Source organism: Haliotis cracherodii, unplaced genomic scaffold, assembly GCF_022045235.1.
Source record: "Haliotis cracherodii isolate W230 unplaced genomic scaffold, xgHalCrac1.p SCAF_38, whole genome shotgun sequence".
Taxonomy (NCBI): domain Eukaryota; kingdom Metazoa; phylum Mollusca; class Gastropoda; order Lepetellida; family Haliotidae; genus Haliotis; species Haliotis cracherodii.
In genome coordinates this window covers 1,934,868-1,961,819 of record NW_027266295.1, presented here as the reverse complement: position 1 = coordinate 1,961,819, position 26,952 = coordinate 1,934,868, and the positions used below count along the sequence as shown (strand labels likewise).

The 26,952-nt window shown below is 41.8% G+C and overlaps 1 protein-coding gene across 1 annotated transcript; it reads right to left on the bottom strand.

The window, feature by feature from the left end:
• Window positions 1-11,258: 11,258 nt before the first annotated feature.
• Window positions 11,259-17,473, bottom strand: LOC139477957 (uncharacterized). Its single transcript, XM_071260402.1, has 6 exons — window positions 17,291-17,473; window positions 15,751-15,861; window positions 15,381-15,465; window positions 13,514-13,693; window positions 12,751-12,848; window positions 11,259-11,324 (listed from the first exon to the last, which is right to left on the bottom strand). Exons 1-6 carry the CDS (start codon window positions 17,435-17,437, stop codon window positions 11,259-11,261), a joined length of 687 nt encoding a protein of 228 aa, XP_071116503.1. The 5' UTR covers window positions 17,438-17,473.
• Window positions 17,474-26,952: the final 9,479 nt, after the last annotated feature.

The following is a 26,952-nucleotide window of genomic DNA, read 5'->3' as shown; positions in this document are numbered from 1 at the left end:
ACTCCAGGTAACTGACCCAACATTTCTCTTAGCCCATGTCAAAATAGCTGCAATGGAAACTCGAAAATAAACATTTCTAAAACTCCTTAATATCAAATGGCACTAGTTCCGTATGCGCTTTATATGTATACATGCAATGTTTGGCAGGGAAATATTTAACCGTGTATTTGTTATACCACTCAAGTAAACCAATCCTATATTAAAACTTAAATCCAAGTTGTTGTCATGAAAACAATAAAAAAAATTCTAAAAGTGCTACATATCAAAAGGCACCAGTTCAGTATGTGCCTGGTAGACATGCAAAGTTTTGTAAGAAAGTATTTAACGGTTTTATAGTTACACTCTGGAAACGGAACACCACCTCTGTAAACCTTAAGTCCAACTTACTGCCATGGAAACGTGAAAGATAAAAAATTCTAAAATTCCTTAATAGCAAGAGGCACCAGTCCAGTATGTGTCTGGTAAACATGCAGAGTTTTTGTTGGAAAGTATTGAATGGGTTTTGAGTTATGCTCCGGAAACAAACTGTACCCTATTGCACAACAAGTCCAACTTGTTGCAATGGAAACTTAAAAAAAAAAAATTATAAAATATCTAAATAGCAAAAGGCACCAGTTCAACATGAGTCTAATAAATATGCAAAGTTTCGTAGAGAAATATTTAACTGTTTCCGAGTTCTGCTCCGGAAACGATTTCGGGACACGCACACACGGACGGAACCTATTTCTATATCCCCCGCCAACTTTGTTGGCGCGGGTGATAATTAATTTTCTTTCAAAAGAAAGTATACATTTTCCAGCAATCACGGACGTGGCGGTAAAGCTCTTTTCTCTTAGGCTAAATCATTGAAGTCAATCTAATCAGAAGACACCACGTCATCTGCATCCGACACCAATATCTGTCAGTCATCCCAGTTTGCGCGCGACTATATTAGTTTGAGTCGGCGGGCCGAGGTTCATTCTGCTCTTTCACTTCATCGAGAAACTGCAACAACGATGCCAAGATCAAGGGAGCTTCATCGGGATCTCTCCATCCGGCGACGACCCGTGAAAATTCTGGGGTAGATTAGGTCCTCAGCAACCCATGCTTGCCGTACAAGGCGACTACCGGGATGGGGTGGTCAGGCTCACTGACTTGGTTTGATGCATGTCATCGATCCAAATTGCGTGGATCGATGCTCATGATATTATTCACTGCATTGTCTGGTCCAGACTCGTATATGTACAGACCGCCGTCATATAGCTGGAATATTTGCTGAGTGCGGCTTAAACCAACCAACCAAGGGAAAACTACAGCCCCTGTCCTTTCCTCTCGAGGTTCGCAAGCATTGTATGCCACCAGCAAAGGTCATGTCATCCCGACCAAAGATCTCTTCGAAGAGTACACGGCCAAGGTCTCTGCCTTGGACCACGGACCTCAGCTTGCTGACACTCCGACCGATTCCACTCCTTCGCCTACGTTGGAGCTCCACGCCGTGGCTATCATATCTCGCAGGTTAGGATAGGTCGAGATTTGGGGGGGCGGGCGGGCTCTAGATCGGGTTATCCATTATGGGGTATAGGACTCGTATGTCAGTTCAGGGGAGGGTTGGTTTTTTGATAAACGCCCCACTCAGATGTATTCCAGCTATATGACGGCAGTCTGTAAATACATCAAGACTAGACCAGACAATCCAGTGATGGATATCATGACCATCGATCTACGCAATTGGTATCGATGACATGCATCAACCAAGTCAGCGAGCCTGACCACCCGATCCCGTTTGTCACCTTTTACGGCAAGCATGGGTTGTTGAAGACCTATTCTATCCCGGAATGTTAACGGGTCTTCAGGAGAGGGAGAGGAAGGGGGTTACATAGTCTTCGCCGTTAATTGCCCCTGTCAGTACTGAAATTGGGAAAGGTGTTTTTGCGGATTTTCCTAGGATTGGGGCTGAGTGCAGGTTGCGGGAGTATGACAGGCAGAATTTTGACTTATCGGTTAAATTCTTTGCTGGGGCTCGTAGTGATGAGGAAATTGTTTTGGACGGCCATCGGTATTCTCAGTGTGTTTATTTACACAAACCATAAACCACCACTGCTCTAAATTTCCAAATTGCAAAATTCGGCGGGATATTATTGGGGGGCCGGGGGCTAAGCGACTCTTGAAAAGGGCACACACACACATATGTTCCAAAGAGTTAGATAACAATTTGTTAATGATTTGAAAAACGCCCCGAAACCCAATTTAAGTTACAAGGGACGAACCAATTATCAAAATCATGGATGTGGAGATAAATAATAGGTTAATTAAAATTATTCCAGATTTTGAAACAAGACTGAAATGTCCAGCCCCTGAACATCACCGTTAGAATATCAAATCGTTAGAATAACAAATCTTCAGTTTTTTAAAGTTAAAAAATCACCTTATCTGGCCAATAGTGTCGCCCTTTACGACCAATTTTAACCGGTATATTCACGGATGTGCTGCTACTGTACATTCCACTGTGAACAGAAGTATGTTGCGACTGTATACATATATTTATAGCCTTTAATATTTATAGTACACCACCCAGAAAAGGTACGTTCAATCGAAACCAATATCCTTTCACCTATATGACGGCGGTCTGTGTTAATAATCGAGTCTGGACCAGACAATCCAGTGATTGATATCATGAGCATTGATCCACGCAATTGGAATCGATGACATACTTAACCAAGTCAGCGAGCCTGACCATCCGATCCCATTAGTCGCCTCATGAGACCTATTCTACCCCGGAATCTTCACGGATTTTTAAACACACGAACTCTTTTGCTGCCACCGAGAGAGTTATAGTTTCCGCGAGTTGGAATACACATGATCATAATTAATCACTGGATTAGCTAGTCCACACCACCGTCATGTAGTTGCGAGACTGCCGAGTGCTGCGTTACACTACAAACCAACCTATTGCGACGACATATCAAACCGTACTGACGAATGAATGTCTTCTCTAGCTGAACTACAATGGAAGAGTGAACATGCCAGTTGCTCGGACAGCACGTGCCATGTCACACGTTTGTGTTCTCCGCGAAGCAAGTTGTGTTCTAGCTATCTGTTCAAGCTTTCCATGTCTTCAATCCAATCAGTGATGTGGAATGTGGGCCATTGATTGGTCAGTGATGGGGAAGTGTTGGTCAGTGATGGGAAATGGTGGGTCAGTGGTGGGTGGTGGTGGGTCACTGATGTGCAGTGGTGGGTGTAGGCTGCACAGTGGTGGGTCAGTGATGGAAAATGGTGGGTCAATGGACCCTTGAAGATTCCGGGGTAGAATAGGTCTTCAGCAACCCATACTTGCCGTAAAAGGTGACTATGCTTGTCGTAATAGGCGACTTACGGGATCGGGTGGTCAGGCTCGCTGACTTGGTTGATACATGTCATCGATACCAATTGTGGGTACCGCCTCCGTGGTCTAGTGGTAGAGCGTCCGCCCGGAGAGCGGAAGGTCCGGGGTTCGATCCCCGGCCGCGTCATACCAAAAGACGTTAAAATATGGTACTTGTTGTTACCCTGTCTGGCGCTCGGCATTAAGGGGCTAAAACAAGGACTGGTCGGCTCGGAGTCAGTATACTGTGTCTGAGTGGGGTATTCATGCTAAACTGCGGCATGGTATCTCAGTGGGCTAGCACTATAAATCGGCATCAGTCCGGACTAGTACAAGCAGACACACACACATACACACATGCATGCACGTCGCTATATAAGTGGAATAATCTTGGACGCGACGTTAACCTCACCTCACCTCACCAATTGTGTGGATCGATGCTTATGATATTAATCACTGGATTGTCTGGTCGAGACTCGATTATTTACAGACCGCCGTCATATAGCTGGAATATTGCTGAGTGCGGCGTTAACCAACCAACCAAAAGAAAATGAAAGGACCTTATTGCGAGCATTCAGCTCTGAACTCATTTTCATTTACATTTGTATTCTGCCCGAAGTTTTCCCTTGATATGGGCATTCTGGAGTTTATCCCTAATCTGCATCCTTACGAAGTGTAGGCCTGATCTTCCACAAGATGGTCAATAACTCCTCCCCCAAGTCCACTGACTGATCCTCCCTCTTTTACATTGCCATATTTCAGATGAAGAATGTTGCATTTGTCAAGTCTAAAGGACATGCCGATATCGTTAGAAAAGGACTCGACAAGGAGAATCTGTTTTCTTAGTGTGGATCCTCCATAGGCATTAAGATCAAGGTCATCCATGTAAAGGAGGTGAGTGAGGGGTGTTGGGGATCTGTGCTGAGGAGGTTCTTGATGATAACTTTCCTCTTTGCTGAGCAAAAAGATTAAAGGATTTAGTGACAAACAGAAGAGCAAAGGGCTAAAACAATCGCCTTGAATAATTCCTCTTCTAATAGAAAAAGGTTCCGAATTCACCAACCGCGTATTGGTTTATCACAAACCATAAGAAATGATGAACTCGTAAAACATTTATAAAGAAAGTCGTAGCCAAATGGACGACTACCTAACTGTAAACTAGTTAATACAATTCTTGTATTGTGTACGCGTAAGTTGACTCTTTTTTGTTTGACATCATCGCATGTTTTTTTGTATTTGGAGACATTTGAGAAAGACGACATATTCCTGCTCGTGTACATTATTGTATTGTATTGTTGGTTAACGCCGCACTCAGCAATATTCCAGCTATATATCGGTGGTTTGTAAATAATGGAGTCTGGAGCAGAAAATCCAGTGATTGACATCATTGTAATATTTCATTAAGAATACGGTGTATATTTTTACATGAGGGTGGATTTATATTCGCTAATACCAAAAAAAACGGAGTTAGCTCCAGATTACAATTAGCCTGTGCAGCCATCGGCTACCATGTTGATCTGTAGGCGGAGAGATCGTGGTTTGCAGCGACACGTTAAATGTAGGTGGCGGAACACGAACGTACAAGCATTACAACAAAGCGTTCAATGTCAAAGTATTTACTTTTCAAAGCACTAAAGATATTCATTATTTTTTATATTTTTTTTCTGGCTGCTTTTCAATGCTATATTTATAGAGTCGTTCGGGTAGCCTAGTGGTTAGCGCATTCGTTCGTCACGCCGACATGGGTACATTGGTGAAGCAATTTCTGCTGTCCCCCGCCGTGATGTTGCTGGAATATTGCTAAAAGCGGCGTAGATTCTCATTTGCAGGTGTAAAGGTGAGATGACAGTTTGGACATCTGCACACCTCGAGAGTGAGAATTCTGAACTATAACGGTAGTTATTTCACATTGTTAAGACCTCCATTGATTCCTCAAGTTCGTTGTCTGCGAGTGGGGGTCACTGTGATGGTACTGTGACACTGACATATGCCTGTGGCTGAGATGTACCTTGTGATGGTACTGTGACTCAGATGTGTGTATATGTGGCTGAGATGTACCTTGTGATGGTACTGTGACACTGACATGAGTATCTGTGGCTTAGATGTACCTTGTGACGGTACTGTGACACTGACATGTGTATCTGTGGCTTAGATGTACCTTGTGACGGTACTGTGACACTGACATGTGTATCTGTGGCTGAGATGTACCTTGTGACGGTACTGTGACACTGACGTGTGTATCTGTGGCTGAGATGCACCTTGTGATGGTACTGTGACACTGATGTGTATCTGTGGCTGAGATGTACCATGTGATGGTACTGTGACACTGGCGTGTGTATCTGTGGCTGAGATGCACCTTGTGATGGTACTGTGACACTGATGTGTATCTGTGGCTGAGATGTACCTTGTGATGGTACTGTGACACTGGCGTGTATCTGTGGCTGAGATGTACCTTGTGATGGTACTGTGACACTGGCGTGTGTATCTGTTGCTGAAATGTACCTTGCTGTGGTGGTACTGTGACACAATCGTGTACATCAGTGGCTGAAATGTACCTTATGATGGTACTGTGACTCTGATGTGTATCTGTTGCTGAGATGTACCTTGTGATGGAACAGTGACACTGATTTCAGATGTCGGTACCCATATGGAGGCTTGTATTCTGAGGCAGTGCGGTATAGTTTAGGGGAAACTGGCATCGCTGTTGAAGTCTGTAGTGTTACATGTATTATCATAATCATCACAGCATTTGCTCGTGTGAAGGATTTACGAAAGACATTTAATGTGTTGATTGTTAATATTGTTATTGGGGATTTCTTCTATTGTTTTGCATGTGGTTTTGCGATTGAGCCTTTATTTTGCACTGAACTGTTTTGTAACGCAAACTTCCTTACAGCGAGAAGCTGGTTTCCTTATATGACGGCCTACCTCAACTTCTTCGGGGCGGTCGGGTAGCCCAGTGGTTAAAGCGTTGGCTCGTCACGCCGAAGACCCGGGTTCGATTCCCGACATGGGTACAATGTGTGAAGCCCATTTCTGGTGTCCCCCGCCGTGATATTGCTGGAATATTGCTTAAAGCGGCGTAAAACCATACTCACTCACTCACTCACTCAACTTCTTCAACATTTCTGCAGTGGCATTTGAACCTTTCATTACAATTCTGTTTCCCTATCGATACGCTACCCATGTAAATTACTCACGATGTGTTGCAGTCGCAATTGGAAAATGGATCTTCACAGGGTCACTGTCGACCATACACGATCCCATTAGCTTCAACTATGTAGAACCACCGCTGGCAGTAACCCTGATGATGCTAGTGATGGTGATCTACGCCCGGATCTATGTCGTCACCAGAAGACTAATTGCGCTTGACTTAGAGCACGGCGTGAGGGTGAGGCACAGCAAGGCAATGGCAGCTATACTTACGGCTTCGGTGTCAGGGCTGTCTTGGAGTCCAATTGTATATTGGATAATGATGGAGCTCCTCTGAGCCTAGTCACGGATGTGTCTCTACTACTTGGGACTTGTTTCCACCTTCTCATTTACACCTACAGAATGGAAGATTTCAGGAAGGGGGTGAAATACATTCTTGTTCTGTCCAGGCAACAAACACGGAAGTGAAAACATGAAATAAATTGCAAGGAACACCAGCTCTTGAGTCATGATCCCGCAGAGAGACGCGCGTCTTTGGCTGTACGCAAATATGTCACAAACAGAAGTACCTTTAAACAGACATTGCTGTGATGATATCCAGGTGTTTCCCCAACAGGATACATAATTGACAGACATTGCTGTGATGATATCCAAGTGTTTCCCTAACAGGATACATAATTGACAGACATTGCTGTAATGATATCCAAGTATTTCCCCGACAGGATACATAATGGACAGACATTGCTGTGATGGTATCCAGGTGTTTTCCCATTCGATGGAATATCGGACAGACATCACTGGGCTTGGATTCAAGTATTTCCGCAACAGGATACATGTTGGACAGACATTACTGTGATTGTATCCAAGGTTTTCTCGAAGAGTATAAATATTGGACAGACATTGCTGTGATTATATCCATTTTTTCTGGAAGAGGATAAATATTGGACAGACATTACTGTGATTGTATCTGAGTGTTTCCTCAGCTGGAGCAATTTGGACTGGCATAAACCACCTCTTTATTTATGTTTGACAGAAAAGTTGGTGAAACTATGAGATGTCTAATGATGACGTAAGCATCCAATTCATTAGAAGCTATTTACGCTGATCTTGTTTGTACTTTACTAATAGTTCGCGTTTATTTATTGATTGTAAGGTAAGGGAAATGATGAAACTCGCCTGCGAAGCTTCGGGATCAACTTTTTGGGTTTGATGAACATTTGGTATGTGCAAATCTTTGAAATAATCTTCTCCATGTTTTGTTTTCTTTACTTGAGTGTCGCTGGGCTAGCTTTGTTTATGGCGTTTCGGGCTTGATGTGATAGGAATTATATATATAGTCAGTTGTCTAGTATATATATTGTCAGTTTAGTCAGCCAGTCAAGTGATACGAATCTCTCATAATATTCATATATTTTTTTCTCAAAAGATCCAGACAGTCGTCGTTTGGACAACGAGCAAACTACCTTAAGTGACGCTACAGTACCATGTATATGGTTTCATCTTTGGGTTTTCAGTGTTTTATAACAACGTAAGTGTGTGTGGTAGTTTAGTTTAATTTGTTTTAAAAAAGTATAGTATATCAACTAGTGCTTTGTTTGTGTTAACAAATGCTCCAATGTATTGATCACCACTGTTATCGTTAGTTTAGTTCAGGAGTACAGTGTGCCTTGAGGATAGTTGACAAAGTTTGTCTGTAACTACTTTTGCTTTGTAATAAAATAAATAAATAGTGAGAGGTGTTTTTTTTTTAATTTTAACTCACTCACGTAATAAAATTAGGTAATTTGAGCGGTTTTTTTCCCTGACTTCATGTGCTTGCCATTAGGTGCCTAACTCTGGTAGTGTAGGTTCGAATCCAGAATCTAAAAGTGGTAAGCTTTTGTAAGCACATTAGAGCTCGTATTCAAATTGGAAGCTCTTAGAAGGAATGGGAGCTCGTGTACAATTGGGAAAGTCGTGTAAGCTTCCAATTTGAACAATATATCTGTAACAGAGTAGTACATGGTGAATATATATGTAACAGAGTAGTGCATGATGAATTTAGCCGTAACAGAGTAGTGCATAATGAATATATATGTAAGAGAATAGTGCATGATTGATATATGTAAGAGAATAGTGCATGATATATGTAAGAGAATAGTGCATGATGAATATAGCTGTAACAGAGTAGTGCATGATGAATATATCTGTAACATAATAGTGCATGATGAAATATGGGGAATCGGCGTGACGAGCCAACACTGTAACCACCGGACTACCTCACCGCCACTCCTACAGTGGAGAAGCAGCTTACTAGATCATTGAAGCCTTTGTGGAAACTATTCATTTCCGAAACCGTGAAACCAATAGCTCGTTCCTGGACTTTCCATGACACCGGAGCACATCGTCGGTCAGCTGCAGCCACGACAACGGTAACAACGACGACATATAACAGCGTCATAACGTTCATAGTTCCTAAAGACAGTAGAATAGAGCTTATAACGGCTGACGGTAGAGACTATATACTGCAGAGAAACATGCACACTTGGCGAACAGTGAGAACCAACATCGCCCTGTTTACATTGTGTATTAGTCTTCTGTGTTTTTAAAGACAATACGATTTCATACCATAATCATACATATTATCAATGCAATATTTTGGGTCCTGATGATTGAATGATCAGATAAACATTAAGAGCAATATATATGAATGAATGCAGATAATTAATGAAAAAAAATATACACTTTGTTTCTTAGTTCTTGAGGATTCTGATGTGTTATTGAAAATGGATTTAATACTGCTGCGATAAGTCACAGTGGTGTTTTGAGAACCTTCAACCAAGCATTGGCTGACACAGCTAAACATATATATTACATGGTAATGAAAAAATACTTTATGAATAATCAGTGTTCATGTGATGGATATTTATTATGCCTAACAATATTGCAGATAGAACATAGATAAACAGAGATTGAATGGATATGTGCTTTCACGATACAAAACAGCATCGACAGGGATGTATACATGTCAGTCAGACAGTCAATCAGTCATTTCGTGAAATGGCTAAAACATGCTGTCTTCTCATGAAATGACTATTTGTTCGAGCCATTTCAGGAAATGTCTGAAATATGAGCGTCTGTTGTACAATACCTGACTTACACCATCGGTAATGTACATCACTCTATCTCAGATCAGACAACACTCACAGTCGAACTCCGTTATCTCGAACATAGTGGAGCCCTATTGTAACTTCGAGATATCCGTACATTCGAGATAACGAGGCATGAACATATATGTATATTGTAAGTGACAAGTTCGACATATCAGTATATTCGAGATAACGATGTTCGAGATAACGAGGCATGAACATATAAGTATATTGTAAGTGACAAGTTCGACATATCAGTATAATCGAGATAACGATGTTCGAGATAACGAGGCATGAACATATAAGTATATTGTAAGTGACAGGTTCGACATATCAGTATATTCGAGATAAGGATGTTCGAGATAACAATGTTCAACTGTACTTCAGTTTTCTCATCCACTATTAAACAAACAACCTGTGGCCCTCCACTCATTTGGAATCACAATTACACGTTGTATCAACACACTTCAACCTCGTTAGCAACCATGTTAGCCTTGTTAGCCTTGTTGGACGTGTTAGCCTTGTTAGCCATGTTGGCCTTGTTGGCCTTGTTAGCCTTGTTAGCCTTTGTTATCCTTGGTAATCTTGTTAACCGGTGTGTTTCTCATTCACTCTGCAAAACACCTGTTGATGACTGTTGATATGCAGTCAGTGTGTCATGTCACCAGTAAAAGTATAATTGTTTTGATATTTGGAGGATCAGTTTTGTCAGTCCAACAATGGATCTGATGTCAGTGCACAATAGGACTGAATTGACATAAGTGGTCAATCAAGACATTCCCAGAGCTTTCATATCATACTTTTAGGTTTCAACTGTAGACTGTAGTTACAGTTGGAAGGCGGTGCATATATTCGCATACGCATTGCATTCGTTGTGGACGTTGGAGGTGTTGATTTGTATTATTATTATTATTATTATTATTATTATTACTACTACTACTACTATTATTACTACTATTAATACAGAATTGTACAGTGGAGATTTCTTTGGAATGTGGAACGGGTTCTGTCGCTGGTAAATACATCAAAACGGAGACAATACATTTAATGCACTGAGTAATTTTTATTGACAATACAACGATACAAAAGATACATCAACAAGGGATATAAACACACAGATACAGCAACATGTGACACATATCAAAGCCGGAGACGAATCTCAAACATAAATCTCATCGTCAATCTTTTGGGAACGGCGGCCATTCTTGTTCAGACTCTGCTGCACTTCAGCCCCGCAACAGCCTCCTCAAAGGCCCAGCAACAGACTCCTCAAAGGCCCCGCAGCAGCCTCCTCAAAGGCCCAGCAGCAGCCTCCTCAAAGGCCCAGCAGCCTCCTCAAAGGCCCAGCAATAGCCTCCTCAAAGGCCCAGCAGCAGCCTCCTCAAAGGCCCAGCAACAGCTTCCTCAAAGGCCCAGCAACAGCCTCCTCAAAGGCCCAGCAGCAGCCTCCTCAAAGGCCCAGCAACAGCCTCCTCAAAGGCCCAGCAGCAGCCTCCTCAAAGGCCCTGCAACAGCCTCCTCAAAGGCCCAGCAACAGCCTCCTCAAAGGCCCAGCAACAGCCTCCTCAAAGGCCCAGCAGCAGCCTCCTCAAAGGCCCTGCAACAGCCTCCTCAAAGGCCCAGCAACAGCCTCCTCAAAGGCCCAGCAGCAGCCTCCTCAAAGGCCCAGCAGACAGGTCCAGCTCAGCCTGTAGGAGATACTGCAACATACATTGCTCCATCAGATACTAAGTAATTAAAGACGTATGTGTTAGGGTTGATCAATTGGAGGTGGAAAGCCAAAACTTTCTTCAGGAGTCTAGAACTAAACACCAACCGGCCAAGCTTTCTTTGGTTAAGATTGTGTTTATCATCCAAAACTGGCCCCTACATTGCAGATAAGGCTGCAATGAAATTGCATCACAATGCTTTTCAGACCATTGTGACGTCATTGTTACCATGACGTCACAATCAAATGGAGACGAAATGGGGTTTAACGTCGTGACCAAGATTATTGCACTTATATAGCGACGTTCATGCATGTGTGTGTGTGTGTGTGTGTGTGTGTGTGTGTGTGTGGCTGTTTGTACTAGTCCGAACTGATGCCGATTTATAGTGATAGCTCACTGAGATGCCCTGCCGCAGTTTAACATGAATACCCCACTCAGACACAGTATACTGACCCCGAGTCTGCCAGTCCTTGTTTAAGCCCCTTAATGCCTAGCGCCAGACAGGGTAACAACAAGTACCATCTTTTAACGTTTTTTTGGGAATGACGCGGCCGGGGATTGAACCCCGGGGACAACTACTTTCATTTCACTTTTCTCTGAATCTTTTCTTGTTAGAGCATGAATCAACATAAACGTTTTTGGTTTTCTGTAATAGAACCGAGTTCAGTTAGTACCCAGTTGTGTTAGTGGGTATACTTGACAGGAAAATACATTGACAGGTTTTACTACCGTATCAGTTTGGTTGTCAATAAAAATAGAACTGTCCTACCTCCTTTCTCACTTTTGAGAGCACAATGTGCCCGAGAAATAGTTACTTTTCTTATGAAAATTATATAAATGTATGTCATGATAATAATAAAATAATAATAATAATAATTATTATTATAATAATTATAACAATAATAATAATAATAATAACGACGATGATGATTATCATAATTATGATGATAATAATAATAATAATAATAATAATGTGTGATTTTGCATTAAATGTAAATATGAAATGTCGATTATGTAATGAATTACATGAGACTGTACAACACATTGTCAGTGGATGCCCAGCTTTGGCACAAACACAGTATCTTAAACGACATAATGGTGTAGCTCGATCATTGTATTACCGTCTTCGCCATGCTTGCGGTTTTGACACAGAGGTCCACCATGGTACGAGCCGGAATATGTAGCGGGCGTCATGGAAAATGATAAATACAAAATTCTTTGGAATAGGCCAATTTACAGCCTCAGGCCAACAAACCTGATCTTGTCCTTTTTGATAAATCCAATGAAATCATTTATATCATTGAATTTTTTTTAATGTGATTGACAAGATTGGGGAAAAACATGGCAAATATGCGGACCTCGCTTTCGAAATGTCATAATAATAATAATAATAATAATAATAATAACAACGCCATACCGAGCTGCTGCAACTGGCCGGGGGAGTGAAGACGTCAGCATCAGCAGCAGGTATCGGAGATGCAACGTTGCCTACCAGAGACAGCAGCAGGTACTTATCTGAGAAAAACAAAAACAATGCGTTGCTCATTCTGAAATCATTTGGGATTAACGCTGATTTGAACAGTATTTCAGATATATCACGGCGTGTCTGCCTGATGTGGGAGGAAAGCCCTTGTGATACTGATCACCACTTTGGCGAAACCCACGAGCACGGGTATGGCGCTGATGAACCTGTAAACATATCAGGGCGTATCTTGGATTCAGAAACAAACGCTAGAAGATCCGGGGTAGAATAGGTCTTCAGCAACCCCTGCTTGCCGTAAAAGGCGACTACGCTCGTAGAAACAGGCGACTAACGGAATCGGGTGGTCAGGATTGCTGACTCGGTTGATACATGTCATCGGATCCTAGTTGCATGGATCGATGCTCATGATATGAATCACTGGATTGTATTGTTCAGACTCGATTATGTACAGACCGCCGTCATATAGCCGGAATATTGCTGAGTGCCGTGTTAAACAAAAAACAAACAAACGCAACGGACAATTCATCAGGTAAACGCTAATTCAGTGTTTACCAGATAAACATGTTCACAATTGGCTGTAAAGGCATTCCCACAGAAATAACTACATGACACTACATTTGGGTCTTGGGGGAAAGTTACAACAGGACTGGGCAAGGAATGCAAACAGAACTTAGGTCGGCTTGCTCTATGTACGTACCCCCACCGCGCCCGAATGTATAGGATTGTATTGGCACGTTGAGGTCGCTGGTGATGGCCGTAACATGTCCGACAGTGTGGCTGTTAACGACGTTTTCTGTGTAGTAGATTTTAGCATCCACGGTGTCCGTGCCGTCAGCTGTGTATCCTAACTTGGCGTCGTACAGGAACGTGGCGTCGTCTGAAATCATATTAATGTTTGCCTGTTGTTATCCCTGCACTGGAAATATTCAAGCTGTTAAATGTTAAAAGTTCGTTTCTAAACATATAACGAGATCTCGCGAGCACGAGACTCCATTCAAGATGGCGGCCGCCAATGAGTGATCGCGTTCGATGTCGTCAGGGTAATGTTACTGGTAAGTAGCGTTCTGTGTGGACCGCAGTCTGGTTCAGAGTGATGCTGTGCGCGCACGTACCTGTCTGTTCTTGAATATTACCAAATAAAAAACATTGAGTCAACTCATCATTGAGTCATCACTGGGGACAAAGGCGGCAGCGTATTGATAAGTTTCCAGCGTGCACTGTCCAGGAGAGCATGTCACCCAAAAGAAGTTGCAACTCCTCGTCATGTTTTACTTGCCCAAAACACTTCCGACAACTCCGAAATGAAACAGACATTAAATGACACTTGAACTGTCTTGACGATTCGTAAAAATAAATATGTACTTGCTAGGGTTTTTAATTAGATAGTCGAGACGGCACCACACTGTAATTATAACGGAAAACGAAACCGATCGCCGGGTACGCGCGAAGGTTTTAATCATTCTGATACCGATCGCAGTTCTTTCAATTAGAAATGTTACATTTGACATCAGACGCCATTTCTTGGTATTAGAATATATACAGGTATCGATACATACATGGTCATGGCTGAAATCATCGTCAGAACTTCCCAGGCTGGTGAAAACACCATGTTCCTCAATCACCAGAAATACATACAGACGCTTCATAACCAGCCAATCAACAACGGCCTTGTTCCAGCGAATTGGAAATCAGAGAGTACTCAGACCAATGAGCGCCCAGCTTACATCGCATTACGGCACCGTTCTCTAGAGACTGCTTCAGTGAGTTGGGGTTAACGCCTTTTGAACATTATCAGCGTGGTTGAGGGGGAGGGGAAAACCCAAAGTGATGCAGGTCTCTGACGTTTACCACTTTGATGAAACTCACGAGCATGGTATGGTGCTGACAAGCTTGGAAATGATCGGGGCGAACCGGGATTCCAACGGACAATCATTCGTTTCCAAGGGATGTAACTCTGCACAGCTAATTGCGGTGCCTATGACGACTGGGTCACCCGTGCCCCCTTTTTCTCCGGCGTCCGTGTCCGCACCGAGTTGGACACAAGTGACCTCCCTGACTTATAGATGACCATAATTCAGTAACTGACAAACTACAAACACATCATCACTTCACGGCAAAGCGGGCGTATATATTCACGGGGGATAAACGAACGTAGTGCATAGATACCCGTGACGTTTTGACGATGCCCCATAGCTTGAATTAGCAAAACATCAAAGAGTTTAAGTAAGAGCTCTTCTGGAAGATACGGGGCCACAGGTGGCCCAGTCGTCTAAGGCGCCGCGATTCCCTTTGCAGAGTAACGTCTCTTGGGTACGCCAGAAACCTATGATTGTGGGTTCGAATCCCGGTTCGCGTCGATTATGTTTCTAGGTTTGTCAGCACCATACCCGTGCTCGTGGGTTTCACCAAAGTGGTACGTCTGAGACCTGCATCACTTCGGGCGTTCCCCCCACATTAAGCTGACACGCCGTGATATAAGTCGAAAGCTGTTAAAAGCAGCGTTAAACCCAACTCACTCACTCACTCTGGAGGATACGGTGCTCATGAGCATGTAGGTGACCTACCTGTAATGCACCATTCTTTGAAGGTTCCTGTTAACGACTCTGATTTGCATGTGTTTGCCTTCAGATCGATCATGTATTTCTTTCCCTGGGGACATAAATTATTATTTAAAAACATATACACGTTAGAGTATCACTGACGTTAAGGACTGGTCATTTAATAAAGCGGGTTGGGACGGTGAGGGTGAGGGGAAGGAGGTGTGTGTGTGTGTGTGCGGGAGGGGGGGGAAGCAAAATATTATACAGTCTTAAGCCCAATCCCACCATCGGTGTTTCAATAAGTTTCATCGACAATCGACTCAAACCAGAAGAATGATTTCGTCATGATAAAAGTTCGTTACATCCAACTTCGTTATATACAGAGTATACTTACTGCAGTGTAGTCGAAGATGTATTTGTTATCCCCTGTCTTTGAGCCAACAGTGAAATTCGAGATGATGGCGGACCTTTTGTTGTCAGCATCATAGTACACCAGGCTGTGGTCCTGTGGTTGAAAACACTCATTATATAGTCTCTTTGCTTTACGGTAAAAAAATTTAATATAAAAATACCGAGGATGCCAAAATTAATAAATTTGAAGAAAGCCTTTCCGAAATCGTAAGAAAGACACGTTCGTAAGATAAAAACCAATAGTAATTATCAAATGTCATGTCAGCTATGTGCTACCTCGGACTGTAGTGCTAGATCTAGTGCCATACACATGTACAGTAAACTACGGTTATAACGAACACGCTTATAACGAACTGGCGGATATAACGAACTGTTTATTAGGTCCCTGCCATTTGTTGTATATATGCTGTATATATGCTGATAACGAATTACGGTTATAACGAACGAGAATGTGAGTTCGCTATAACCGTAGTTTACTGTAAACACATTAGTGAACTACAACAATACCCATAATGAAAAGTCACTCCAACTATGCTACATCAGGTTGTAGTGCAAGATAGCGTGCCATGCACAGGACACTTGACTCACACAACTTTCTGTTTACACTAACGTATAGTAGTGACTAGTTTAATGTAACATGGGTATGTTTATGGTTGTGATCGTAAGGACTTGGTAAGAAGGCTGCTGACATTACGATGACGACCATTTGTTGCAATTCAAAGTGCAGACCTGAGCCCTCCAGTTGTGCCAGGATCCGATGAAAGTTGGTTTGAACCCCAGCGTCAACTTGAACATGAACCGCGGTCTGTCAACACCTCGTTTTCGTAGGTTTCACCAAAGTAGTCAACGTCCGAGATATTCGTTACTGTCGGTGTTCATCCAACATTAGAATGACACAACTGTGACATGCATGCCCTTATGTGTGCGTGCGTGCGTGCGTGCATGCGTGCGTGCGTGTGTGGTACTTATACCCCACTCATACACACTACTGACTCCAATGCCTTAACGTCATGATCAGGCAGGGTAACAAAAAGTGTCTGATACGACGCGTCCGGAATCGGACCACCGACCTTACGTTCTCAGGGTGCAAACATTGGATGTCAGGTAGAAAGACATAAAACGATGCTCGAATGTATTATTTCTACATGTACAGGCTATCACGTCTTTCTCTGACGTCATGAATTCAACACTTAGGAAAGCATGGTAAGAACGCAACCTATAGCTCCTTCTTTCAAAGGGAGGATCACCGAAGTGGTAAACGTCTGAGACCTGCATCACTTGGGGCGTTCCTCCCACATTAAGCTGACACGCCGTGATATAACTGGAATACTGTTAACAGCGGCGTTAAACCCATCTCACTCACTCTCTCAAAGCGAGGTTCCATGCAACAGTTAAGGTTGATTTGTGTGGACGTTCGGAATGGTCTAACACTGTTTTAATGTAGTGGTATTTGTTCCATGTGTATTAATACCTGGAATATCACATAGAGAACAGTACGATGACGTTTATATGATGATAATTACCCCTTCTTTTCGCGGCTGGTACACGTTGTCAACTTTGGGAAGATACAAGCCAAGGGATACTTCTTCTGCACGCCATGACTTGGGGGGGCACCGCTTCTCCGCGACGGAACAACCCAACACAGCTACGACACAAATCAACTTCAACATCGTGACTGGCCGCTAAACGCTCGAGTGACGTTAACAACAAAATGTTGGTCCACCGAACAACTGTCGACATCCCTAACTTATATACCAAGTTAAATTACCAACCCCATGACCCTTCGATCTTTATTAATCTAAATTAATTTATGTAATAATTACAATGGTTTGAATGGGGATAACTGGCATCATTGTAGAATATTAATTTCATTTTTTTCGAAATAATAAAAATGCAATTATGGTGTCAGGGTACATATGAATACAGGACACTACATTTTTTGGGCGTATATTAAACTAAGGAGAAGAAAAAATAGAAGCGGCAAAACAATTCGTTATTCATAAGAAATATTCATTATCCATTGCACGATTCCGACTATATCATGAACATGTGTTCATGAATCACTATCAAATAGTGATGACACCAGGTGTTCGCTAATTCGATTTTATTAAGAGGATAATATTTTCTTTTCAGGTGTAATCAGCTTGAAACTATACAGATAATTGACTGGAAATTGTCCGTGGTCTTGAATGAGGGCATCCCACGGTATCATTCAACCGCGAGCAATCAGCAATCGGCATATATTAATAACATAATTTGGACCATGTGTTGCAGTCAAAAGCAGGCGGACCCCATGTTCACACATGAAGCCGATTCACGGGTTTAATTTGTTCGTAGCGATTTTGTCCCGTCTATGTTTTCTGTGCTGCATGGTGCGTGACTTGTATGTTTGTTTCGAGATGAATGTGTGACGAATAGATATTATGATAATTAGAATGTGTCTTTCTGTGTCGTAAATATGTTAGGAATAAACAAATGTATTATGTGAGTCTTTTACGTCACGAAAACACACATGGGAAATAGTATGTTTATCATACACTGTTGTTTTTAAAATGATATATTTATACACTGTTTATTGGGGGGCACGGGTGGCCTAGTCGTCTAAGGCGCCGCGATTCGCTGTGCAAAGTTGCGTCCCTTGGGCACGCCAGAAACCTATGATTGTGAGTTTCATCGAAGTGGTAAAAGTCTGAGACATGCATCACTTCGGGTTTTCCTCCCACATTAAGCTGACTGGAATAGTGTTAAAAGCGGCGTTAAACCCAACTCACTCACTCACTCACTGTATTGAGGAAGAAGGAATCACATTGATGTAAGGAACTTGAAAGTAGTTAAGTTTGCACATTGATCGGATCGAGACCCCGCGTTTATCGGTTTGGTTTATTCAGAGCGATGTGTTACCACTAGATGTACACCACTAGAAACATTATCAGGGCTAATCTTGGATGCGAATCCAAACAATCATTGGTGTCTGGACGGTATTGCTGAAATAGAGGGTGTTAATAGTTCCTGTTGCAAGTGTCTTCCCGGGAGCACCAAATTTAATATTCCGGAGGAAAACTCATAGTGGCGCTCCCGGTGTCAGGCAAATAAAACAACAAAGTACCGCTCATCCATGTTATTACTGTTGTTAATATTTAATTAATGCGTGTTAAGTTATGAATTATAAATTTATGTTATAAATGTTAAAATATGCGTACTGATATCAAGGCCGTAGTTAACTATTTTTGACAGGGGGGTCAAATATTTGTACAAGTATCACTTGTCCCCAACGTGTATTTTCATGATTCAAATAAAACTGTTATCTATAAAAGATCAATGTTAACTCCTGGTGAACTGGAGTTCCGGCTGAACTGAAAACAGTATTTCAGTACTAATTTAACAGCATACCGCTGAAGATATTTTAGTGAATACCGCCAACAACATGTCAAGATCCTACAATGTCATCAACATCTTTTCCGAGCTGTCGGATTAGGTAAGAACACAACTGATATATGTAGAAACATTTATGAAATAATCCTTTCAGGTTTGAAATTGTATTGATTTAATTTACACAGCTTGCGTTTGACATTTGGTTGTATACATGTTCACACAGTAGGGTTGTTTTGATTCTTCCAGTTATCTCACTATACTTGCCACAGATGTCAAACAACAAAAGAAAGATGACCCGTTCATCTATTCAAAGTAATCCTTTATCTTCTAACCTGTGATGTTATTTCCCATGTGTGTGTGTGTGTCTGTTTGTACTAGACCGGACTAATGCCGATTTTATAGTGCTAGCCCACTGATATACCATGCCGCGAGCCGACTTGTCTTTGTTTTATCCTCTTAACGCAGAGCGCCAGGCGGAGTAACAACAAGTACCATCTTTAGCGTATTGTGGTATGATGCGGCCGGGAATCGAACCACGAATCCGCTCTCCAGGTAGCGCTCCATCCACTGGACCACGGATACGGCCCTGCAAGACATCGCCTACAGTTATACACTGCACTGACGGTCACGCCGACCAAGGTCACCTTGCAAGGAGATATCACTACAACATTCATACAGCGGACTTTAATCTTTAACAGTAAGTGACCTCCTTCAGTATTACTAACGGAACGCTGTGATTACACCTCCATACAACAGAAGACTTGACGCCTACCCAAGAAGGTAACTCGTATTTGTCACCTATTGTCATATGTGTTTTAATGCTGTATTTGAATGTCCACCATGTTTAAATGCCGAGTCACTAATCACCGAGGCTACAGTGTGCGAAGCTACTTGCGCGGACATGGGACCCCTGTCAGTGGAGCTATTGTTAAAGTGCGGTGATCTGAGGTGGTGAAATGAAATGGGGCTGAACGCCGCGTTCAAGATACAGTAAACTACGTTTATAACGAACACGCTTATAACGAACTCATGGATATGACGAACATTTTTTGTCCCGGCCAATTTGCTGTATATATGCTTATAACGAACTACGGTTATGTCGAACTAATATCACTTTGAGTTCGTAATAACCGTAGTTTACTGTATTTACAATGATATAGCGACGTGTGTGTGTGTAGCTGCTTGTACCAGTCCTGACTAATGTCGGTTTTATAGTGCTAGCCCACTGAGATACCATGCCGCCAATCTTAAACGGATACGCCACTCAGATACAGTATACTGACCTCGAACAGACCAGTTCTTTTTCCGAGCGTCAGGCAGGGTAACAACAAGTATAATCGTATTTTTTTAGTTTTTTGGCTATCGAACCACCGATTTTCCGCTCTCCTGACATGCCATGCCGCAGTTTAACATGGATACCCAACTCAAACACAGAATACTGACTGTGAATCATCCTTTCCTTGTCTTAGCCCCTAAATGCCGAACGCAAGGCAGGGTAACAACAATCACCATTTTTAACGTATTTCGGTATTTCAACCAGTTTGAAGTCTGTGTAAAAGTGGTATAATTTCGACACGACGTTGCTTTTGAGTTAAGTCGAAAGCGAAATATTATGTTAGATCAGCGTGACACGTGCTCTATAGCTAAGAAATGTGTCACAATAACCAACGTAACTATCAGAAATTTGCTGAGCTTGATAAGTAATGCATACATTTATTTCACAGACAATCAGGGTGTATAAGCCTGTTATGTGACTGAGGTCAGCTGTGGTCTTATGGGTCGGTATCGATGAACCCAAACACGGAGTAGGAATTGAAATTAGGTCAGGTCAAATGTTAGGTCAAAGGGCACGACAGAATATGCTGACAAGCAACATCATGAATCATGTTTTTACAAGGGATGAGCCATTGCTTAAATATATATGTTTTTTATTTATTTCCACAATGACATTCACATGATAGTAGAATATACGTGTTGAAAGGAGGTGAGATTATCGACATTTAGGTGAGGTGTAATGGGGTTTAAGTCGCGTCCAAGATTATTGCACTTATATAGCGACGTGCATGCAATTGCGTGTGTGTGTGGCTGCTTGTACTAGCCCATTTAAAGTGCCAGCTCACTGAGATACCATGCCGCAGTTTAACATGAATACCCCACTCAGACCCTGACTCCGAGCCGACCAGTCCCTGTTTTAGCCCCTTCATGCCGAGCGCCAGACAGGGTAACAACAAGTACCATCTTTTAACGTCTTTTGGTATGACGCGGCCGGGGATTGAACCCCGGACCTTCCGCTATCCGGGGGAACGCTCGATCACTAGACCACGGAGACGGTCAGGCTATTTCGGGGTGGTGCATGGGATTAGTTTTTATAAAACAATTTGTACCCGAAAATACTAAAAGCAGATTTTTGCCGAAAAAACTTGTTCACACGATGTCTTGAAAACAACTGTCGTCTTCACACAACTAGGCCGTCTCTAACAGAAGACACTACCCCAGGGGTGACACATGGTCATTTCCTGTGCAGACTTCAGAAGTTGTTATTTGTTTGTTTGTTTGTTTGTTTGTTTGTTTGTTTGTTTGTTTGTTTAAGTTGTTTGATTGCATGAACGAACATTTCACGGAATAAGGGTTAAAGCATGAGTATCACCCATGGAGATCGATATCCGGGTTCGAATTTGTTTTCAACAACCGACGCTTGTCAGAAGGGCGAATAACGGGATAGGGGGGTCAGGCTCGGTGACTCGGTTGAGTGCGTGTCATCGCAGCTAGGGGCGTGTGTCGATGCTCACAACACAGATTACTGGGTTGTCGGGTCCAGACTCGACTATTTACAACCCGCCCTCGTGGTCTAGTGAGTAGAGCGTCTGTGAGTCAAGGTCCCGTCAGCGTCATTCCAAATGACGTGTAATGATGGTACTTGTTGTTACCCTGTGCTCGGGATAAAATAAGCAATTGCATGGTACCAGTCAGGATTAACGCTGGTCTTAAAGTGCTTAACCACTGAGATACCATGCAACAGCTTAACATGGATACCTCCTGATCACTCTGACACATTTTATTGACTCCGAGCCGACCAGTCCTTGTTTTATCCCTTTAATGCTCAGCGCCAGGCAGGGTAACAACATGTTCCATAGTTTAGCGTCTTTTGGTATCTTTGTTTGCTTGTTTGTTGATTAAGGTCGCACCGAGCAATATTCCAGCTATATGACTGCGGTTTGTAAATACTCGAGTCTGGACCAGACAATCCAATGATTGACATCCTAAGCACGAACCACGCAATTGGGATTCGAAGCATAGTCGCCTTTTACGACAAGCATGTGTTGCTGAAGACCAATTCTACCCCGGATCTTCATGGGTCTCTTTAGGCATAACGCAGCCAGGTTCGAACCGCTAATTTCTCGCTCTACAGGCAGAATCAAAAGGAGTCGACTGTTTAGGGAGTTGATAATTTTGTGTTTTGATATTTGCTTCGTTCACAGATGGCGCCCCCGGCAAAAGTATATCTGCAATATATTCCTGTGGCGGCCACAGCGGTGTTTACGGCGATGGTATACTACTTCATCGACCGTCATTTGAGCGCAGCATAATCATTATCCAAGACCGGGAATTTCACACTGCAAACAATGTTTTCTGTCCATTATAAAAAACTCAAGCACGATGGCTTTGACCAGACAACACATCATGCTGCTATCCCCGAGAATGATTTAAAAAAAAATCGTGAAAGTTTGGATACGGAAACTCCTTCCGGCTTACTTCGTAAAGTGTGGTTAGACCTTACACTCGGTTTCGTTTGTCGTGGTAAAGAAAACCAAAGGGAATTAACTGCATCTTCCTTTCGTGTATCCACCGATGAACAGGGGTTTGCGTTCATTGAAATGAAACACTCCGAAGTCACCAAAAATCACAGGGGGGACCTCAAAGACTCAAATGGGCCCAACAAACGCATTTATGCAACATCGGACCAATTCTGTCCTGTACTTTTCTTAAAAAAATACATGTCTCTCCTCAATCCCAACAATGGTGCTTTTTACCATGCTCCCAAGAGACGAGTCCATGTCGACGACACCGAATGGTACACCACGAGGCCAGTTGGTGTAAATGTCATTGGCAACATGATGAAAGAAATTTCTACCAACGCTGGTCTCAAAGTGTATACAAACCATTGTCTTCGGGCAACTGCTGTTACTTTGCTGTCAAACGCAGGCATTGAAAATCGCGAGATTTCCAAAATTACCGGCCACAAAACCGATGAATCGTTGCAGTCGTATTCCAATGACTCGAGCTCGGCTCAAAAACGACATTATTCGAACATTCTTCAGGGACAGCAGCAGCTCGCTAACGAACGTAATTTGGTACCTGTCCAAGATACAAATATCCTGCCACTGTCCACTGCTCCCGTGAATAACTTCCAGGTTAATTCTTCTGCTAATTCCCATGGTCTCTTTCACATATGTAATTCCACTGTGACAGTAAACAACTTGTTCCATCCCAGCTAAGCTGCATATCTAAAACCTCGCACATGTTTGACCTCTCTTGTCACTACCTCAGCGAGTTGACACTTTCTTGTATAGGGGCCAAACACTATGTACGGCTTTTCTAATTTTGATTATTTTTATTTTATAGATACGCATAACTACAAATTACAAGTAAGATGAGGAACTGTGATAAATAATTGAATTTGTGATATATCCTGTTGTTTGTTTATTTTCTGTGAAATGGGCTTGAACATGTGGCCACCCCTTTCGTAAAATGAACCATCATTATTGGAGTACCTCGAAACCGTTGATTTACATAAGCAGGATGTAAAATCTCATTACAAATTTATATATGTAGTAGATTACTGTAATTTAACAGATGCAGACATTTAGGAACTTTGATGGACAAGCCAAAATCTCATAATATTTTATTTTTTTATTTGAGAGATTCTCTCCTACATTTCACAAGCCAGGATTATCCCTGCATTGGCATAAACAAACAGTTAATGTTTCTGTTGAAATTGTCACATGTCCAAATAAGAAGCACATCTTCTGAGAGGTAAAGGAGGCGGCATTTCATCTCTTGGTTGAGTTAAAGGTGTTTCCATTTTTCTAGGAAGTAAAGGTGGTACTTTATCTCTTGGTTGAGTTAAAGGTGTTTCCATTTCTCTCGGAAGTAAAGGTGGTACTTTATCTCTTCCTGGAGTTAAAGGTGTTTTCAGTTTTCTGTGAGGTAGCTGAGGTGCAGGGTATGATGGAGGACTGTCTTGTGCAGTAAGGGAGCTCAGATAAGCCTCCTTACATTTCTGCAAGTCTCTTCTCATTCTCCTTATTTCCATTTCAACTGTGTGTAATCTATCTTCAAACATCCAATGTTGAGGACATTCAACAGATGAAAACAGTCTATATATCTTTTCTGTGAGGCAAGTTCAGTTCCAAACTGATCAATTCGTTCATCATTTCTTTTGTTTCCATCTTTCTGAGCTGCACAGCACAAACCCATTCTCACACTGCACCACCATTAAATTTACCCAGCATGCAATGTATTACCCATCATTCAGTGCATCACCCACAATGCATTGCCCAATACCCCTCTGAGCTCTGTCATTATCATTTTGGAATATAATACAGCTCTGGTATAATTATTTTTATATTAAAAAAAATCCAATATTTTGGGGGAAAAAATGACATTTAATTTATGACGTAAGCGATATAATGGTGAATCAGTTTTGTTGTTTCATTTAAATCTTTTATTGTTCCCAGAAAGGTTGCAACACACAATCAGAATCTAACATAAAAATCTGTATCGAAAATCTAGAAGTTTTACTTCCTTCAGTTTATCTAGTAGTTTCTTTTAAAATTAAACTCTATAAACTATAATTGCCAATATTTCACAAACTTGATTATAATCATTTGATATAAATTGATCAAAACATCCTAGAATCATTGACAGGTTTTATCAGATCACTTAAGCAACTGTTACTTCTGTAAAGTAGCCATGAGTCTTGTATATTGAAAATTAAATATCTATAATCTAATATTGTACCTAACATTGGATGATTTAGCTTTAAACTTCATATGGCATGAATCCATTTTACTGCATTTATCTTTAATGGAGTTAATTCCTTTATTAGCCCATTGTTTTGTGTAGCATGTTGCTTGTTTGAAGTTGTGACTAAGACATAATGGTAAAGACAAAATTTCGTCTATATTATCAACATTGTTTTCTACAAAAGTTGTTCAAGGTTTAAATGTATTTTTCAAGTAGGGTTTTTTAACATATGATTGTTTGTCAACAGCAGATTTCCTTTTGTATTGATTACCCAAAGTCCACGTAAGTTTGGATGACAAATAATTCCTAATACTTGATTTCATTATTGTGCCATTCTATTTGTTAATGTTGACCTAAAATAATGCTGAATCAGTTCCCATGAGCTGGAAGCTATATATGATGCACTCTAGAAGACTGGACAGGTGAACTGGGCTGGAATGTGTGGGTGTGATCGTAGCGTCACCAGTGCCTATTACTAATTACGTCCCTTCTATGTCCGTATGTAACCTAATTATTTTTCAAATTTAGTTTACTTGTCATAATGTATCAACAAACCAAATTTGAGAAAGATCTGACAAAAATGACAAGTTAAGAATTAGATAACAAAGATTTAGTTACTATACTAAGTTTCATCTGCAGAGCATACATAGTTTCTGGAATTATCATGTTTACAAGGGTTTTGAGGGGGGCTCATCCAGCTCTTGTGACTTCGACCTCATCAGTGACCAAGCCCAAAAAATGTCCTGAGGTATAAAATATGTAAAGAAATAATGGCCAAAGTGCAAAAGATACGACGGTGTAATACTGCCCATCTAGTTATTGATATTAGTTAAATCTGAATATTTGTTTTACATTTGTATCCTGATCTTGCAATACTCCTCAATGCATTTTCTACTTACTTATGACAGAAACGAAGCTGTGTGGGGTTCAGCTAAAGAGAAAAAAAAATCCAACCAGTGTGAAGCAGGACCCAATTACAGTATCCAGGTAACCCCTGAAGCGATCACGTCAGGCAAGCTTCACATTCATGCTTGTCAGAAACATCTGAATAGTATCATCAGGAGAGATCTTGGGGAAGGTTTGCGAAGGGTTGGCTCTTAGTCGTAGTAATGCAGGATAACTATGCAATTGTAAAACATATTTAGATTTTACTAAACATTTTCAACTCATCCAGCATTACTCCTTAATACTATGTGTTTGTTGTTTAACACCGCCCTTAGCAATATTCCAGCTATATGACAGCGGTTTGTAAATAAGGACCGCTATATGACAGCGGTTTGTAAATAAGGACCAGACAATCCAATGATTGACATAAACATCAATCCATGCAATTGGGAAACGATGACATGCTTAAACTAGGCCAGTGAGCCTGACCACCCAGTCCCATTAGCTATCTCTTACGACAAGCAGTGTCACCTATTACGGCAAACATGGGTAGCTGAAGACCTACAAGGGTCACTCCTTAATGCATCTGGTTCAGACAGTACAGCGGAGGGTATATTTTCTGATCTGGTCCATAGAGACATGAACACTCCAGAAGTTGAGCACAAATCTTGCACAAATTTCCAACAACTTCGATTAATCCTGTCCACGGACAGTATGAGAATATGAGAGTACGTGAAATGCAGGAAGAGAAATAAGATTTTTATTGGCGACAGGTATTTGTGACCTGCTGGGCTATTGCCAGAGGGACAAAATTATGAACACCGTTGACATCTTTCAAGGCAACAATCCTCAGGTAGTGGCTTGCGAAGGCGCTGCCGGACCTCCAAAAGCATCCTTCCAT

Bases quoted from the DNA above. Each gene is read 5' to 3' on its own strand.
- LOC139477957 (XM_071260402.1), bottom strand. From the start codon at position 17,437: ATGTTGAAGTTGATTTGTGTCGTAGCTGTGTTGGGTTGTTCCGTCGCG. The intron at 15,862-17,290 runs GTAATTATCATC...TTTCAACCACAG, and splicing joins ACCAGCCGCGAAAAGAAGGG to GACCACAGCCTGGTGTACTA. The intron at 12,849-13,513 runs GTACGTACATAG...TGTTTTTCTCAG, and splicing joins TACATTCGGGCGCGGTGGGG to ATAAGTACCTGCTGCTGTCT.